We start from the raw sequence: 18,094 nt of genomic DNA on the forward strand, positions 1-18,094 counted from the left end.
GGGTACCTTTGATGTTTTTTTCAAGCAGGAATCAGCACTACAGTGTGTTATATTTAAAACCAGAGGTACAGTGTGACCTTGACCTGTGTTTTCTTTGTTTTCTGTCATAGCTTTTATGATTAGGAATGCCAAAATATCCTTTCCTTAATAAACTTAACTATACCAGCAAAAATCTTAATGAAAGACTTAGTAGTATCAAAAAATTGATTTCTTTGAACACGTTACTCCATTTGCTCCAGCAGTTTAAACCAGCAAAACAAGTCTGAAAGCTCCCTTTCCATCACTGGAAGTTTCTTGTATATTTAAGCAGAGATTGGTGCATATAAGTAGTACGGGATAAAGAGCTCCTGGTATAAAAAAGGTATGAGCTCTGAAAAGTGGTGCAGATGTATTATATGTCTAGTATCCTTATTTTAACTGCTTCTGCTTTTTATCAACAGTTGAACTTTTTACCTGACTGGAGTTTTGGCCCCTCACCTCTTCAACTTCTATTATGTGTCATGTCTGGGGTAGAATTGGATCTAGAACCTTTTTAGACAAAATAGAAATAAATTCAACCAATTATGAAACTTTGAAGAAGTTTAGAATGTTGTCTCTGTAATTAACTGGTTTTAGCAAAATGAGGCTTTCATCTTGCATGGTATTGACTTGGTATGGAACACTACAGGTTTAGGATTCTTTCCACAAGTGGTTAAATGTAAAAAAACCGATCCAAGCTTTATTTGTTTTCTTTATACCAAGAAACCTCCTCACAATGTAATAAAAAAGCAATGGAGAACTCATGTGATCCTAATAATATGTAGAAGTCTTTGTGTCACACTCTAAAAGCATTTGGAGTTGTTCAGGTGAGTATTATCTGTCACAGAATAGTGTATTTGAATAAGTTAGCTTCCTCTTCTGCAAAATGTGCATGTCCACAGGTAGATTGCATTTCACATAATAGTATTTGCTTAGCAGGTTTTCACCAGTTACTCATGTGTGACACACTTCTTGCCCTTCCTTTTCTCTGAAAGCGTGTAATATCCAGGGTCAGATACCCATAGTGTGAAGCAGCTGAGTTACCTAGTGAAGAATGACTGTCTCAGATTAATCTTGGCAAAATATAGGACACTGTGATCAAAAGGAAGGAAATATCTGAGTCTTAGCTCCGCTGATTTAAAGGCTTGTGCTTTGTGTTGCTCTACCGCTATCCTGTCTTCCTCCACTGTGGCTTCAAAGCATCACAATGGCATTGGGCTCAAGCTGCAATCCAGAGGCAGCGTGAGTTGAGACCAGAACTTGGAGTTTTATGTGCCATAAAGCACAGGGTCACTCAGAATAATAGGGGAAATTTTGGAGGGTTGCAACCAATTACAGAACATCCACGGAGCAAAGCAGTTCCTCAACACATGTAATTGAAAGTGATCCCAAGGCCACACTTGGCTCTGTTTTCTCTTCTGAACAATGTGAAAGTTATCGTAGTTTTGAAAGGCTTCAGACATCCAAAATTCCTCTCTAGTTTAGAGAAAGCAGTTAGGTACTGCAGCAGAAGTCTGTGATAGTGGGGCAATGGGACAGTAGCTTTTTGAAGTTCAGCACATTTCTGAGGAATTTTTTTCTTTGGGCAACACCCTGCATTTGTTCTACCTTTTTCAGAACAATACACAGGACAAATGATGATAAACACCTCTTTTTTCATAATAGACAAAAAATTACATTATAGTCTGGAAATCAAAACTTAGAGTCCAACTGCTTGTGTTTGCTATATATAAACCTCTTTTTCTCAGGCAGTACAATGCTAAATGTTACAAATAAATGGTGTGGAGCAATGTATGTGTTTTATTTGAAAGGATTCACATAATTATCACATATATAAAACATTAATGTCTTCATGATGAAAAGGTTAGGTGTGATCAGTCAGACAAGGCAACTGCACTTCTTTTTTGTATTCGTATATTTCTATATCAAGATGAAAAGAGGATTAAATTAGACATTGGTATTGTGACCTACTCACATAAGAAGTACCTAATATTGCTTAGACTGATTTACACTATAAACTTTTTGGGGACATAAAATATCCTTGTGTCACTTGTGTGTGCAGCACCTCTCAGTACATCACAGGTGGGGTTCCTATACAGTATAGCAATACAGTCAAAGGCAATCAACCTGGAAATAAAGTATCTGAGAACGATAAAATTCTATATCCATTGGAAAGAAAATCAGAGTAGGAAATTATAAACAATTAAAAATATTTCCTTTGTGTCATTGCTTTCAGAATGTATGTGTGTCTGTGTACTGCTTCAATCCCATCCCATAAAAATAAACATGCACTTTTTGGGAGCACGAACAAGCCTGAGCAATTAGCATTTGCTTTTGGTGTGCATTTGTGCGAGTTAAATTTAGTTGCTTGAATGTTCATTCAGGAGGGACCTCTGAGCACTCAACTCTACTTTAAGTAAATGAGATAAATCTGTTTCTATCTAATTCTAGCTGTATCTTCTTTTCTAGTGGATATTTATTAAATTAAAACCACACATTTTTCTGTAGTGTAAAAAGTTATTGAGCAAGAATGTGCAGTTTCTGGTACTGGAACTTGTGACACAAAACCATGCAGACAAAAATAAAAATATATTCCGTTAAAAGTCATAATGCAATTAATAAGTTGAATATAAGTTTGCCAGCTGCATAATTTTTTATAATTTTGTCAAATTAATAATTCCTAAGTGCATGTGTTCTGTATGGCTGGCATTTAAAGCTAGTTATACAACATAATAATTAAGATCCTGGTACCACATTCACTCTTGTATCAAATTAGCTTATTTGGATTATGCTGCAGGATCCTAAATGAGACCTAGGTCTGTGTAGGCATATGTACTAAAGCATGGGAGAGAGCCCTCATATCAGCGATTTCCAAACATACCTACTTGTTTTTTACTTAGAGCACGGTTATCAGTTGGCTCAGGAGCAAGATCCTGCCATTGCACAATCATTATGGCTTTGTAAAGCTGATCACTGCTAAGACCTTGTTTATAAATAAACAGAGATTTAAGAATAAGTTTTCTCCTCTAAGACTCTATGTTAGTCCCAGTTTTATATGCTTAGCTAGAGCTACTAGTAGTTATCTTATTGAGGAGACATTCATAGAGTCACAATAAAGCTTTCTCATAGAAATGATATCATCTCATTCCAGCCCTCCTGTCATGAGCAAGGACACCTTTGACTAGACCATGTTTTTCAAAGCCCCATCCTACCTGGCCTTCAACACTTCCAGGGATGGGGCATCGACAACTTTTCTGGGCAACCTATTCCACTGCCTTACCATCTTCATAGGAAAGAGTATGCAATCTAAACCTACTCTCTTTCAGTCTGAAGCCATTCCCCCTTTCCTATTACTACATGTCCTTGTACAAAGTCCCTCTCCAGCTCTCTCATAGCCGCTCTTTCAGTACTGGAAAGCTGTTATAAGGTCTCTCCGGAGCCTTCTCTTCTCCAGGCTGAACAACCCAGATGATTAATCATCTCCATAGTTAACAGCTCTGTGTCCAGCCCCTTGCCTGAGGTTCCAGAAGGACATTTGCAAATGTTGGTTGCAAAGACGTCCCCCCAAACTTCAGACCAGCCAAGGAACTGCTGTTTGTAAACTGCTCCAACCCACAGGGATTTGTGTTAAGAGGAACCAGAGCCACTCACAGATAGCAGCTGTAGAAGGTTGACCTAAGTATATTCTTGTGATACAATACTTAGTACCTGAAATCCCGTGGAACTTACAGAAGGGTATTTAGAGGACAGTCAGAGGGATCAGCAGTGACAAAGACATGACTGTGCCATAGATAAATGCTGGAAAGGACAAAGATCAGCTCAGTGCCTTTCTCAGTGGCTACTGGTAGGAACACAAGTGAGAAGATATGCTGAGGACAGATGCTTGAGCTCTTTCCTCTCCTAGCTCATCAACTGCCTTTGTGCTCATACAAATGTCTCTCCCTCTGCAAAGAAATTATAATATTTTCTTGTGAAAAGCACCTTCTTGGTCAGAGAAGGGTGGCCTCTGTTGTCCTTTGAGATAGTTATAATGGTCTTAATCACTTTCTTCAGATGTTACATGGTTATTTATCTGGAATGATCTATATGCTAAGGATAAGAGTTATTTCATTCCTTTTCTTTGAGATTAGATACAACATTTGTAATAACAACATGGGTTTGTGGTTTTTTTTTTTTACTGTGAAAGAGATGAAGAAAGGCACCTAACTACTTTTCTTCTCTTGAAACATTGCCACAGAATTTTAAAGTATTTTACCAGATTAGAAGACTCTAATTTGAGAAGGTTAAGGGATAGAAGGAAGAACTTCAAAACAGAGAAAACACATGAACAAAACCTTAATATTGAAGTTTCCAGCTTTTAGAGGTACATTCAGGGCATTTTCTCCTCTTGCATTATTAGCATAAATTATCACCAGAATATTATTTGTTTAGGAACAAACCGTGTGCAAGGTCCATGTCTTGTTTATATCAGAAAAGGATCGGTAAGAAATGGACCTAGTCAGGCTCAGAAGATAATTTAATGTGAAATTCATATAAAACCATTATAAAGACGTATAATGATGTATAATAATGTACGTACTCTTGATGAAGGCTGTAATTCAGAAAAACACTGAAATACACTGCAGACCAATTATGAGCATATGGTTGTATCTGTCTAAAAGTTAGTACAAACACAGAAATCCATTAATTTAAAAATTAAGTATCAGTGCTGTGTGAAGCTGCTAATGCAATTGTTTTGGTTCCACATGTGTATTGTTGACACTCCTGATATACAAGAGGATGAAAAATGCTGATTCATCAGTAGTGAAATGTTTTACAAAGTCATCCTTGGGGTGCTAAATTGCTAAAGAGGCAGAGAAGTAAAAATGTGTTGTTATTTTAGGAGAAAATTTAAAACTCAATATGGAGCTTCATAACAAAATCCTCTTTAAATTTGAAAACTAGACAAGTATACTCAACTTTCAAACAGAGCATTTTGCTTGACTTAAGACTGTTTTTCAACGTTTCAGAATTTTTTTTGTAGAGCTGCCACAAAACCAGGAAATCAGTTATTCACACAGCTCTAATCATTTTGACATCTGTAGCAGACCTTTTTCACTTTACGTTTTCTGTTATAGAGTCATATCTTTTAATCTCAGTAAATGTTCGTGTAATATTTGCATATGTGGATAGGTCCACCGAACCCCAAAGGGATTGGTTGTATAAGGGTAAGTCACAGTGAGTTGTTCCACTGAAAGTCGGTGTAACTGCTGTTATATTAAGCTGCTGCTCGATGTAAAAATATGGACCAGATATTTGTAAGCTATTCTTCAGAGAGTCCTCACTTTGAAAGATAAACAACACCATCACCGAAACCTGGATTACTGACTGCATAGTAAAAGTATTCGATGTTTGTTTTTCAGAATCACAACCACTGCTGCTTGTATGATGGACTTGAGAAGATACCCACTGGATGAACAAAACTGTACTCTGGAAATAGAAAGCTGTATGTACATGAGAAAATGCTTGTAAAATCTAGTTCAAATGCATGGCAGTTTTCCTTTTATAGAACTGTGTAATATTTACACATGTGTTTATAAACACTGTGAATCATGTAATTATCACCATTTGAATTTTTTGTTTGTCTGTTTATTTGACTTATTAAAAATATAAGGATTCATCCATTTCTAGATAGCTGAATGCATCCTAGGAAAATGAGTCTAGAACAGAATGAAGTCATTTAGTATTCCTGCCTGACTTGGCAGAGGTAGTGACTGAATTCTTATCTTTGACAGAGGAGATGAATATTTGTATTTTAATGAGATTCATTTTCAAGAGAGCAAACACTGTGATACCATTTTCTTTCAGTATGCTTTATTTTGCATGGATCATCTTGCTGCAGGACACCCTCTGAGCTTTCAGATTGACCCCATTTATGATTTGCAATTGTGTCCCAAACAGAATGTGCCCCAACAGATGTGTATTTGTGCTTCAGGAGTTCCTGCTCCATTTCTGTTGTTGACTGGAAATTGTGGGCCGTATACAGAAAATACTAGTATATATACTCTATATTCAGCTGTAGTCCTCCACTACAGAAGCTAATGGAAATGGTGCAACTCACACTGTTTAGTGTGAGTGGAAAAGGTCTGCCTCAGTTATGTTTCTCTGTATTCATAGAGTAATCTGTCTTCTTTTGGTGATTAGCAGCGTAAATATACAATTGTTTTCAGAAATAAATAATAAATTAGTCTTAAATAATGGATAGCATTTTCTTCTCACTGTGGCCATTAGCGAATATTATGTGAGTGATAATAAAAAATAAATAAAATGAAAACAGAGTATTTTGCCTAAAATTCCTGGGCAGACTGTAATGGCGCAGCTATTCGGGAGACCTTCCCACAGGCAAAATACGATGCAGCTCTCCAGCTGTTCCAGTTCTTTTCATTGTCTCAAATGACAGGCTGCATGTTTGAAGCTACATTTGAATCTGACTTACTCTCCTGCTTTGCTTGCAGATGGTTACACAACTGATGACATAGAGTTCTACTGGAGAGGTGGGGATAACGCAGTCACTGGCGTGGAGAGGATTGAACTTCCTCAGTTCTCTATCGTGGAATACAGACTGGTGTCAAAGAATGTTGTCTTTGCCACAGGCAAGTATTGCCATTTGCCCATTTAGTGTTTTATTTCCTTGTGTCTGACAATTACTGTTGTCTGAAAATTACTGTTTAATAATAATTAAACATTATTACCAGTCATGATATGTAGTCTGTGTTACATGTTTGGCTAAAGAAATTACTTGACAAAGCCTGGAGGTAGCAGCTCATGAAATATCGTTCCTGACCTGCATTCAACACTGCATTCAGCTCTGGGGCCCCCAGAACAAGAAGGCCATGGACCTGTTGGAGCAAGTCCAGAGGAGTGCCACGCAGATGATCAGGGGGATGGAACTGATGAAGACAGGATAAGAGAATTGGGGTTGTTCAGCCTGGAGAAAAGAATGTTCTAGCAGCCTTCCAGTACCTAATGGGGGCCAGGAAGAGAGCTGGGGAGGGACTTATTACAAAAATATTTAGTGATAGGACAAGGGGGAATAGCTTTAAACTGAAAGAGGGTGGATTTAGATTAGGTATAGGAAGAAATTCTTTGCTGGGGCAGTGGGAGACACCATCTTGTCCAGGAAAGTTTGAATGCCCCATCTCTGGAAGTGTTCAAGGCCAGATTGGATGGACCTTTGAGAAAGCTGGTCCCATGGCAGGAACATCTTTGATAGTCTTTAAGGTCTCTTCCAACCCAAACCATTAGACAGTCTTTAACCCAAACCACTTAGATAGTCTTTAACCCATACCATTTAGATAAAGTCCCTTCCAACCCAAACCATTGCATGATTCCATGATTCCATGATTCTATGGTTTCTTGTTTATTTTTCTTTTTCGTGTGTTTATGTGATACTTAAGTAGACACCTAAATATCTGTGATCTAAATCAATAGGAAGTCATTCACCTCTGAATCATGAGTTTAAATGTAGCTTACAGGGTTACTGATGTATGTAAATATGTTTTGGCATACAAGGTCAAAAAGCTACCAATTTTATAAACACCTCCCTGCAACTTATCAGTGCATGTTTGCTTTGTTGTTGCATAGTGAATGTAATATCTTTTATATCTTGATTTGTACTGATGGGTATATAGTACTGTATACATAGTCAGTGTGTTTGTCGTCATAGTTAAGATGCTAAAATGACATTCCCACATTTTCTACTTGTTTCCTTGAAGCTGTAGTAAGTTATTGGCAATTCACAGAATTGGATGTCTTCAGATGACAAAGTACAGTGTTGATTTACATATTTGATATTAGACACTGGTACAGGAAAATGTTGTTATGTTTGACAAGACCAAAGCAACACAGAAAGCCATCAGCACATGTGGGCTCATTATTTGACTCATTATTTGGGACCTTCAGATTTTCAGTGCTCTTCAGACCACAGGAGTGTGCTGTTCCATCTGTCCCAGCACTCTCAAACAAATGAAGCACAGCTCAATCATGTTTGTAAGCATCACTTCACCCACTCTTTGGATACAGCATCTGTTTCAAAGTACACAGAAACATGAGTTGTATTTCAGAACAAAATGTAAATATTGCTGGGATTGAAATTAGTACAAGGAAATTTGCCAACTGCTGCTGTTCTTGTTTATCATTGTGAATGGAAGGGGTTTTTTCTGTAGAGATTCAGATACTCTAATCCTATATCCTTACATTCTGCAGCTACTGTCACCTTTGGCAGCCAGGTCTTACCTGACCCTCCACAGGACTGGATATGCTTTTGTAGGAAGGCTCTTTTAGACAACAAGGAGAATACAGAGAATTTATTTGTGAAGCTTTTATGACAGTCCAAGGCCACCTTTTAGTTCAGCATGAAATATTTCAATAAAGGCACGATTCAGTAATTTAGAGATGAGAGCTGTAAAATTCAGGAAAATGAGAAATCCAAAGAGATACGTGACAAATACCAGAGAGAGTAAAAACTAGGAGTACGCATTTCTGTGACTGACCAAATTCTCAGAATCTTAATGGTTTCTCAAAAAAAAACTAGTGAAAGGAGTTTAAAAAAGTCTCATGCTTCAGGGTTTAAGATAACTTGGCATTAGGGAGTAGGATGGCACAGTCACAGAGAACAGATTACTCCATGTTTCTTGTACCATTTTCTGGAACATATAATTTTTGTCACTTTTGAAGGCACAATACTGAATTTACTATCGCTTTGGTACAGGACATTATGAAAATGGTAATTTACCAATTATGAAATTTTGTGACAAGTATTTCCATGCAGAGGAAACATCACATTTGTTTCTCAAAACCACGTTTAAATCTAAATCTGAAGCATGGTAGTGAATTCGATGATAAAGTCAGCAGATTCCTTTCAAGTTTCTTCTCAAGACTTTCTTATGGTCCTAGTAATTAGGGTCAGTTTCTACATTTTTGCAGAAAATAAGTCAGGCATGCTTTTGGCTTTGAGGTTATTGAAGTCTCAAGGGAAGATATTAGTTCTTTGAGCCCAGTATCTCAGTGAACATTTCAGAGTTTTCAGTCCTAGTGTGCTTTGATTGAATAAAACTAAAAGAAGACTTCAGAGTCTTCTGCCATAAACAGCTTTTGGATTAGTTATTTCTCCTATCTTCCATGAGGAACAGTGCTGTATAATCTTGCGTAACTTATGCAAAGTCTGTTCCCATAGTTACTACTGAGAAGCAATGAAAAGCATGGGAAAATCCCCATAGATAATGACAGAAAGTTGTGCAGAGATGCAAAATTAATGGAGGAACTGCATGCCTGTTTAAAGGATAACATGGAAGTTAAAACTTATCTTGCCAATTTAGCAAAATGCATCTGAAAAAAAGTATAAAAATCAGTATGGACAAATGCAAAATAGAGCATCTATACAACTAATTATTCCTATCCAAATTCAGTAGAGGGAATGCCAAGTTAGGCATAGAAATCTAGGGTTTACTGTTGATCTCAGACTGAACATGAGCCAATAACATCTTTTTCTGGAGGGAAAAAACCCCAACAAACAACAAAAATATGAATCACGTAAAAAAAGGAGTCTGATTTACAGTGGTAATGCTTGAGCTTAGTATTTGTGGTCAAGGGTAGCACTGTTAAAGGCAGTTGAGCAATTGAAGAGGGTCTAGGGAAAATAAGGAAGTGTGAGTGAAAGTCTAGAAAATAGCATATCTGAGATTAGTGGAAAAACAGGTATAGTTTAAAAAGGAGAACACTTGGTTGGGAACTAAATAAAATTTTTAAGTGTCTTGGAGGTATCTGCAAAGCCATACACAGTAGTCTGTTGCCTTTATTCATAATGGAGAGCAAGTAGTTTTTAAATAGCTATGAAGAAGAAATATCTGGTTTGACTATCCTTCTAACACCGGCTGAAGGCCGTACAGAATACCATAAGATATCTAAAAAGGCACTGGATGCCCATGTGTCAGTAACTGAATTAAGCCCATAATCAAATGATACCAAATCAGTGCTGTCAATGGAGTCTAAAGAGCTACTGAACTCAAACAACTCTATTCTGTAAAGTGAATACTCTTAAGGCAGTATTCAGTTGCCAAAACGTAAGTATCTGGTGCTTCTTGGGAAGCTGTAGAGCATCCTGGTTAGCAGTTAGGCTGCTGCTCTGGAGTCTTACAGCCTTGTGTTCTATGTCCACAATCTAGTACTTCAGTATTGATTACTTGACTAGTATTACGTTCTGCTCTTCTTTAGCCTATCACATCTCCAATGGCATTAGACATCTCTGTATAGGCAATTAAATCACATCCTTAGAATCAGCTGGCTGATTCTACGGTATGTAGATGTATGTCTAGATCTCCGTGGTTTTGCACTGAGAGCTTATGCTCCATCCATTTGCAAATATCTGCATTTAAACACCCGAAATGTAGTGCTAAACCTGTGAGCTGAATGAGACTCCTAAATGTTTGTTATCCAGAAATGCCAAGATATTAAACAGGAATGGGGATATGTAAAACACCACCTAAAATCTTCAAGTCACGTACCAGTCAAAGCCCTATTAGCAACTTGTTGGTAAGAGAAGGGTAGTCTTAAAAGATTTGAAAATTAAATATTTGCTGTATTCTGAAAGATCAGTCTGTAAAGTACATTTCCAATTAGCCAAAGAACCTTCCCAGAAGAACATATTAAAATAAGAATTCTGTAACTGACCAACTCTGTTATCTTGTTTCATACTTGGATGAAACAGCAAGAGACTAATTTAGCCTTGAAGCCAGATATTTCAGCTTGCTAGATTTTAATGTAATTGGAACAGTAACAAGTAATCTCTTTTTACCAAGTGCCCAAATATATGAAAGGAATATTTGGGGCTCAGTTGTTGTTTAAGTATTTGTTTTCATGCCTGCATTCTCAGTACTGTTAGATTTAAATACTTCCATCCAAATTCTGTTATTCCTATAGTATTTAAATTAGCCTATAGACACCAACATGTTATATGAGATGGGAGTAAGGATAACAAGGCTAAACAAGGTAACAAGATAAAGAAACCCAAATTTTGATGGAAAGTTAGCAACCAGAATTTCCTGGTAATTAATCTCTAAATGTACTGAGCCTTAATTGCCAAATCATTATCCAAGCATAATCAGGCAAGTAACAGTGTAATTGTTGAGCTCACTCAGAAATCAACTTTTATAAGACAAGTCCTTTTTAGATAAATAAAGATCTGGACTTATAGCCTATGAAGGTTAGGACCCATCCTTTTCCCTGAACTTTCGCCATCCAGACAAAGAGGGGGAATTAAGTAGAGGAAATAAGAAATGGGCCTTCTTTTAATTCTTTTTTTTCCCCCAGATTGCTGTGGCCTGTTTGCTGGAGGTGAGATACTATAGCAGAGATGGCAGGATGGAGGCAGGGCCAGTAGATAATTTGTGAAGACATAAAAGCAATACAGACGAAAGCAATACAAACTTTTGTAGTCTCAGGGAGAGCTACCTAAAGGAGAACCCTGGCTGCATAGTATGAAGAAAACAAGGCTACCAATGCATATTTCAATTTCAGCCTGAACTACAGAAAGACTATACCATACTATATAAGATCATACAGTATAAAAGTATACTGTACTATACTACACAAACTAAACTATACAAAGCTTCCCTACCCATGTAGAGGTGTTGGAACTAGATGATCTTTAAGGTCTCTTTCAACCCTAACTATGATTCTATGATATGATTCTATAAGACCAAGTTATTTCGAAATTTTCTGAGATACAGACCTGCCAGTAAAATTCAAGCTTGTAAAATCACTACAAAACAGGATGACATTCCATTTACCCCTGTGAAACTGAGCAATGTGTCAACTCCAGTAAGCAGCTGTAATGCTAGCAAGACTTTCAGTCAGATTGCCCAAGAGCCTCAATTTATAAAAATCTACCCTGAGACTTGCAGGGCTTGGATTCATCTTGCTCTGGTTTATTATGAATATCATTTCAGTGTCTACATTTGAACAAGGTGTCAAAAAGATGTTGGGAATATATCATATGCATCAGCTGCATGCTGGTGTCTGAGATGTCATAGGGCACCTCAAAAGGACCAGTGCATAGTCAGACTCACAACTGACTCTCTCTGTTACAGTCAGTTCCAACTCTAGAGCAGGAGGACAGAAAGCACTGACAGCCCTGGCCCCGGGTATGGTTCTTAGGGTTCTAGCTTCAGGACGAAGAACCTGGAGCTTGAGCATCTTTTCGTCAACAGACCGTTATAAAGATTTCTGTCTGGTGCTCTACTCTTATTGAAAGAAGGTGATCAGGTCTGCTGCATTTTTAATGTAGTTCATGATGGCAGGCTATGCTCCTGTTTTATTTACATAGTCTGCAGACACAAGGCCATGGTAACCTTTTCATAAGAAGCTCAGTGAAAAAGTTAAGCTTTGGTAATAAAAAACAGAAAGCCTGGTTTCAATGAGAAAACTTGTCTTTTGAAATGAAACATTGTCCATTGGAAAATGAAGATGTTAAGCAAGCTACAGTATAAATTATTCTTTGCTGAAAATTGTGTTGACTGCTTTAGCAGAAAACATTGGTCTGATTTTTGTGATGAGATACCTTCTTCTGACTCCACCAAATATACTTCTCTTGGTGAAACTGGAAGGCATTTCATCCTGTAAAAAATTCTTACTGATTGAAGCAATCATAGCAACCAAATACATCTACCAGATATTCCTTTTCCCAGTGATAGTTGTGCTGAGATTGTTTGATAAAACAGTTGAGGATATTTGCACAAGTTTGATAGTCCCTAGATACTTCTGCTGCCTAGAAACAGTATAGCATTTTTTCTGTAGTTTGGCTCAAATATACCAAACTATCAGGAATGTGATGTAGACAAATCTACAATTCTATTCCTTCTTCCTCTCGGGAAATCCATCATTCATGTGTATATGGGCAAATACAATTTCTTAAGCTCATATGCAAACATATAAACATAATTTAAAGAGAAATTTGAAATTTTTAATTTGTCTCTAGGTGTAATCTCATATCTTGCACATAATTTGCATTAGAATGGGTGGAACAGATCTAGCATCTAGCTGGGTTTTCAACATGTGCTGAAATGTTTTTTTTTAGGATGTTGACTAACGATCTTTTAGATGATCTGTTAGAAGTATCATATCTAAGACTGGTAGTGCAAACACTGAAATCATGAAGCTAGTGTTGTCTGTTTCTTATACTGTACTCAGATTTAATCATCTTTGCATTTGGTGAAAGAAATCACAATTTTTTTTTAATCATTTGAGATTTAAATATATATATATAATATATTCAGTAAGATTAACACCAATTTTGATATACACCAATTTGAAGTTAAATAATAAGATGTTTTGTTTGAAACAAACAAAATTGAGGTTCCTAATTTTTTTCATTATTTATTTGCTCCATTTGTAACAATCCATGAAACCTGTATGTATACACACACATATAAATTCAGCTTTTTTTTGCTTAAAATATTTTTGGAAGAGAAATTCTGTCTGGCTCTTGCTGATGTTAGAGGACCTGGTCTGAAGTCTTTTCCTTGCTGGGATTCATTGCAATTTATTTTTGACTCCATATGTAGAATGTTTCTCATAGTTCAAATGTAATTAAGAGGTCTCATCTCATGCGCTCTTCACTGTAAATAAAAAAGTATGCACATTACTTATCGTCTCAATATAAATGCTATACAGAAAACTGTACTTGGATAAGCATTTTACTTGGAGACCCAAACATTTGTTTTTAAAAACTAATCAGTGCTCACCCATCTGTTCAGTAATTCAAAGTAACTTATTCTGTCTCTTTTCTTCCCAAATACAAATTACTTGGACATCACTATATTCACTGAAAAGCTTCTTTTAATGCCAGTGAGTAATACAGTGAAGGTGTTTTCCGTAGTGTTCTGCAGATGTCATACTAACTCATAAAACGTGCATGCTTCAGTTTCTGCAGAAACTGAAGGCAACTATCCACAAGTGTCTTTTCTTCAATATAAAAAATGCTGTTTTCCCCTCTCTTTCCTCAGGTGCCTATCCAAGACTCTCACTGAGCTTCAGGTTGAAAAGAAATATTGGATACTTTATTCTTCAAACCTACATGCCCTCCATACTGATTACCATTTTATCATGGGTGTCATTCTGGATCAATTATGATGCATCAGCAGCAAGAGTTGCCCTTGGTATGTGCTAAGAATGAGTGGGACATTAAAATGTCATACTGAATATAGCCTTCAGAGGTTGTTAAAAACTACAGTGTGATGTCAGTGTTTTGATATTCCAGAATAATTTACGTCAAAATCATGTCATCCAGTATTGCTTCAAAAGTGATAAGTTTTCCCCTGCATGCAAGAATGAAGCAACCACTAAATCTCTTGACATGAGCTGCTTGTACAGGTCCTAGACTTGTTCTCATCAAAGTTAATGTTGTTGTCAGTAACTTCATCTAGGAGACCAGCTCCACAGTCATACTTGAGCGTGGGCTTGTGGTCCAACTCAGTGTGGGAAGACAAATCTGGCTCCAAGCCTTCTCCTGAGGTCCCAGGTTCTTTAACTGATGCTGCAGGAAGCGAAATTCAAGGACCATTGCTAGTTCAGCACACAGGGGCACATCAGCTATAACACTCCACCTAACCCTCAGAATACATGGTGGGCTAAGTGCATGTTTATGACAACCTAAAATGCCATTTATCTCATGACAGAAAAACATGGATTTGGTACAGTTTGGTGATCCCTGTCCAAAACCTTTTCAGATCAAAGGATCCTTTAAATAAGGGAAGGTGACTAGAAAATTGTACTGTTGACACGCTGGAGGGAAGGGATGCTATCCAGAGGGACCTTGACAAGCTTGAGGAGTGGACTCACATGAAATTCCACAAGGCCAAGTCAATGGTCCTGCATGTGGGTCAGGCAATCCCAAGCACAAGTACAGGCTGGGTGGAGAATGGATTGAGAGCAGCCCTGAGGAGAAGTACTTGGTGCTGTTGGTTGATGAGAAGCTTGATGTGACCCTGCAATGTGTACTTGCAGTCCCCAAAGCCAACTGTATCCTGGGTGCATCAAAAGCAGTGTGACCAGCAGGCTGAGGAAGGTGATACTGTCCTTCTACTCCACTATTGTGAGACCCCAACTGGAGTACTGCATCCAATTCTGGGATCCCCAGCATTGTTGTGGACCTGTTCAAGTGAGTCCAGAGGGACACAGAGATCATCAGGGGACTGGAGCACCTCTCCAGGCAGGCCAAAAGAGTTGAGTTTGTTTAGCTTGGAGAAGAGAAGGCTCCAGGGAGATCTTATGACACCTTTCAGTACATGAAGGGGGCCCACAAGAGAGCTGGGGAGAGTCTTTGTACAAGATCATGTAGTGATAGGACAAGGGGGAATGTCTTCAAACTGAGAGAGAGTAGTTTTAAATTAGGAGGAGATTCTTGACTGTGAGGGTGGTGAGACACTGGAACAGGCTGCCCAGAGAAGTTGTGGAAGTGTTGAAGGCCAGGTTGGATGTGTGTTTGAGCAACCTGATCTAATGAAAGGTGTTCCTGCCCATGACAGCAGACTTGGAATTAGATGGTCTTTAAGGTCCTTTCTAAGCCAAACCCTTTGGTGATTCTGTCATGGTTTAGGAATGGTATTCTACAATTTAGTGCTACCACGAAAACCACAATTTTGCTCACTTCCACCTCCCCCCTTCTCCTTCCACTGTGGATGGCTGGAGAGGAGAACTGGAGGCACAGAAGGCAAAGATCATGGGTTGAGATAAAAACAGCAATGAGAAAATAAAATTAATAACAGCAACAATATTAATAACAAAAGTGTACAAAGGAGAGATTGATTCACAAGCAAAAATGCTCACTGTGGAACCTGCGACCCAACTGCACCCACACCACCCCATCCCAGGGAGAGCCCTTCCTTCTGGAAAAAGAATCCCTTTCCCCCCGCCCCCTACCAATGAGTGGTATAGAATAACCTTCTGGTCCTAGCCATGCCCCCTACTGGCTACTGCAGAAATTAACCCTGTCCTGGCCAGAACCAGGACAGATTCTATGACAACATCTCACAGCAAATACTTAATCTTTTACAGAAGCATACTCAAGGATGACTATAGTTAAGGAAGATTAAATGGATCTATAAATCCTTATGAATACTGCTGCATGTCGTCTTGTCCCAGATTCTGTGCTTCCCAATATCACATCCTTACTATCCAGAGCTTGTCACTAAGTCTGTGCTAACTTCTTGAAGTACTCTCTTATTTTCTTGAAACAGAAAGATATTCCCTAGCTCCCTTCTTTTTCTGTAATGTACCACAGCAAACCCAGACTCCAACTATGCCTATATGACTTCCCATTTCTGTACCCCATACCTCCCATGGTGCCACATACCAAAGCAGGCAGGGTAGACAGCTATATCCTTGTGCTTCATCATATTACATCCTAGCATCTGAACTTGGGTAGCTGAAGATATTGTAGATTAACTGCAGTTACTGCAGATACTGTGGATTACCTGGTATAGTATAGGTGTGATACAATCTGGCATGACACACTCAGCAGCTCGAGTGTGTTCAGCAGTTTGCAGCTAAGTAGTAGCTTAATAGGATGTGTGGCAGAGAGTCCAAACATCTCTGATATATTCATAAATGAACTACTGGATACCAGAGTTCTGCTGGAGGCACTATGACCAAGTGAGGGGAGCACTTCAAACACATCAGTCAGCATCTAGATTTTACATTTTTACCGGCCATAACTGCAGAGAACAGATGGTTAGACAGAAGTTACCAAACCCAGTGACATTCCATGCCCTTCTATAATAGGTTCATAAGACTTTTCCTTGTTTAAGGAACAGGACTGTCTCCTGTGGCCAATTTCTGTGTAGCACAAGTTCATCAAGTGCTGTAAGACAAATATTAGAACAAAAGTCAAAGAGTACAAGGCAAGCTCAGGAGACCAAATGTTCTATTTCTGATTGATAGAAAGTCCTTTTGAGAGGACAAAAATCCATCTAATGGTTTCTTCTGAAAAACAATTAGTGCATTGGTGATTATGTCTGTGATGTTTGTATAATAAAGTTCAGTACCATGGCTCTTATCCTACGTTGTTTGTGTAGCCCCCCTCATGAGTCTGAAGCTGATACGAAGTGTGTTAAAGGCAATACAGCACCTTTGGATGTATGTGACTGACTCTGAAAAGGGCAGTACAGAGAAGGTATACCTGCTGGCCTAGGTATTTGTTAGAGGAAGCATTCCTGTGCAGTTCTTGGGACACAGAGACAACCTTTTACTCAGCCCCTACAGGAAGCCTCTATTCACTGCAAGAACATGATTCTAGTTTGTGCACTTGCACGTTTTGCTCTTGTCCCTGGTCCCTTGCTACACTGAACCAAATAGTTGCCTCTAGAGTGGAGCTGAGGTATGGAGCAAAGGTCTGCTCATTCCAGAGACTGTGTGCTATGGACAGTGCAGGTAGAGGCTGGTACAGGGCTAATCTCAAGAGAAATGTTCAAACCTATCAATTCTGCGCTCTCAACTTTTTGTTAGTTAGCTTTAGAAGTTCCTAAATGGAGATCTTTGAGTGAGGAGAAAAATAATCTCGAGAGTTCTCACTTGCGGGAAGGGCTGTAATCACAAGATTAGCTTATTTTTTTATCATAAGGAATGTTGTGCTTTAAAATAAATTATTGACCTTCAGAAGGACATTTGCCTGCAGGGTTTCAGGATCTCCCAGGGAATGTATTTCCATTTGGTTAGTGATAGCCACCTTTCTATTCAGTGTGCGTAATCTTCTGGAGCAGCAAACATCTGACATCAACACACACTTGTTTCACAATTTAGAGGAAAAGCACGGAAAACCACATGATGCTGACATACTAAATATACAAAATATATGTTACAGAATCTCATAGGGTACTACTGCAGTTCCCTGGAGTGACACTGTTTACCACTGACAGCTGGATTTTGAGTTGTATTGTCTTTATTTCTGTCTCTTCAGGTAAAAGAAGCTGTGCATTATTATATGGTAGCAATTTTCTTTCGTCCTCTATTTTTGTTCTGCCTGCATTTTAGTGATTACTTACAA

General features: G+C 38.2%; 1 protein-coding gene across 1 annotated transcript in view; it reads left to right on the top strand.

Annotated features, from left to right (window-relative positions):
• The window catches only part of GABRB3 (gamma-aminobutyric acid type A receptor subunit beta3), a 114,811-nt gene that overhangs the window by 79,620 nt on the left and 17,097 nt on the right, over positions 1-18,094 (top strand). Inside the window, exons 5-7 of the mRNA XM_050334197.1 lie at positions 5,421-5,503; positions 6,513-6,650; positions 14,058-14,210. Coding sequence (XP_050190154.1) covers positions 5,421-5,503; positions 6,513-6,650; positions 14,058-14,210 — 374 coding nt within the window. The remainder of the gene's footprint in view (positions 1-5,420; positions 5,504-6,512; positions 6,651-14,057; positions 14,211-18,094) is intronic.

Source organism: Myiozetetes cayanensis, unplaced genomic scaffold, assembly GCF_022539395.1.
Source record: "Myiozetetes cayanensis isolate MyiCay16 unplaced genomic scaffold, myiCay2020 scf5-8, whole genome shotgun sequence".
NCBI classification, from domain to species: Eukaryota; Metazoa; Chordata; class Aves; order Passeriformes; family Tyrannidae; genus Myiozetetes; species Myiozetetes cayanensis.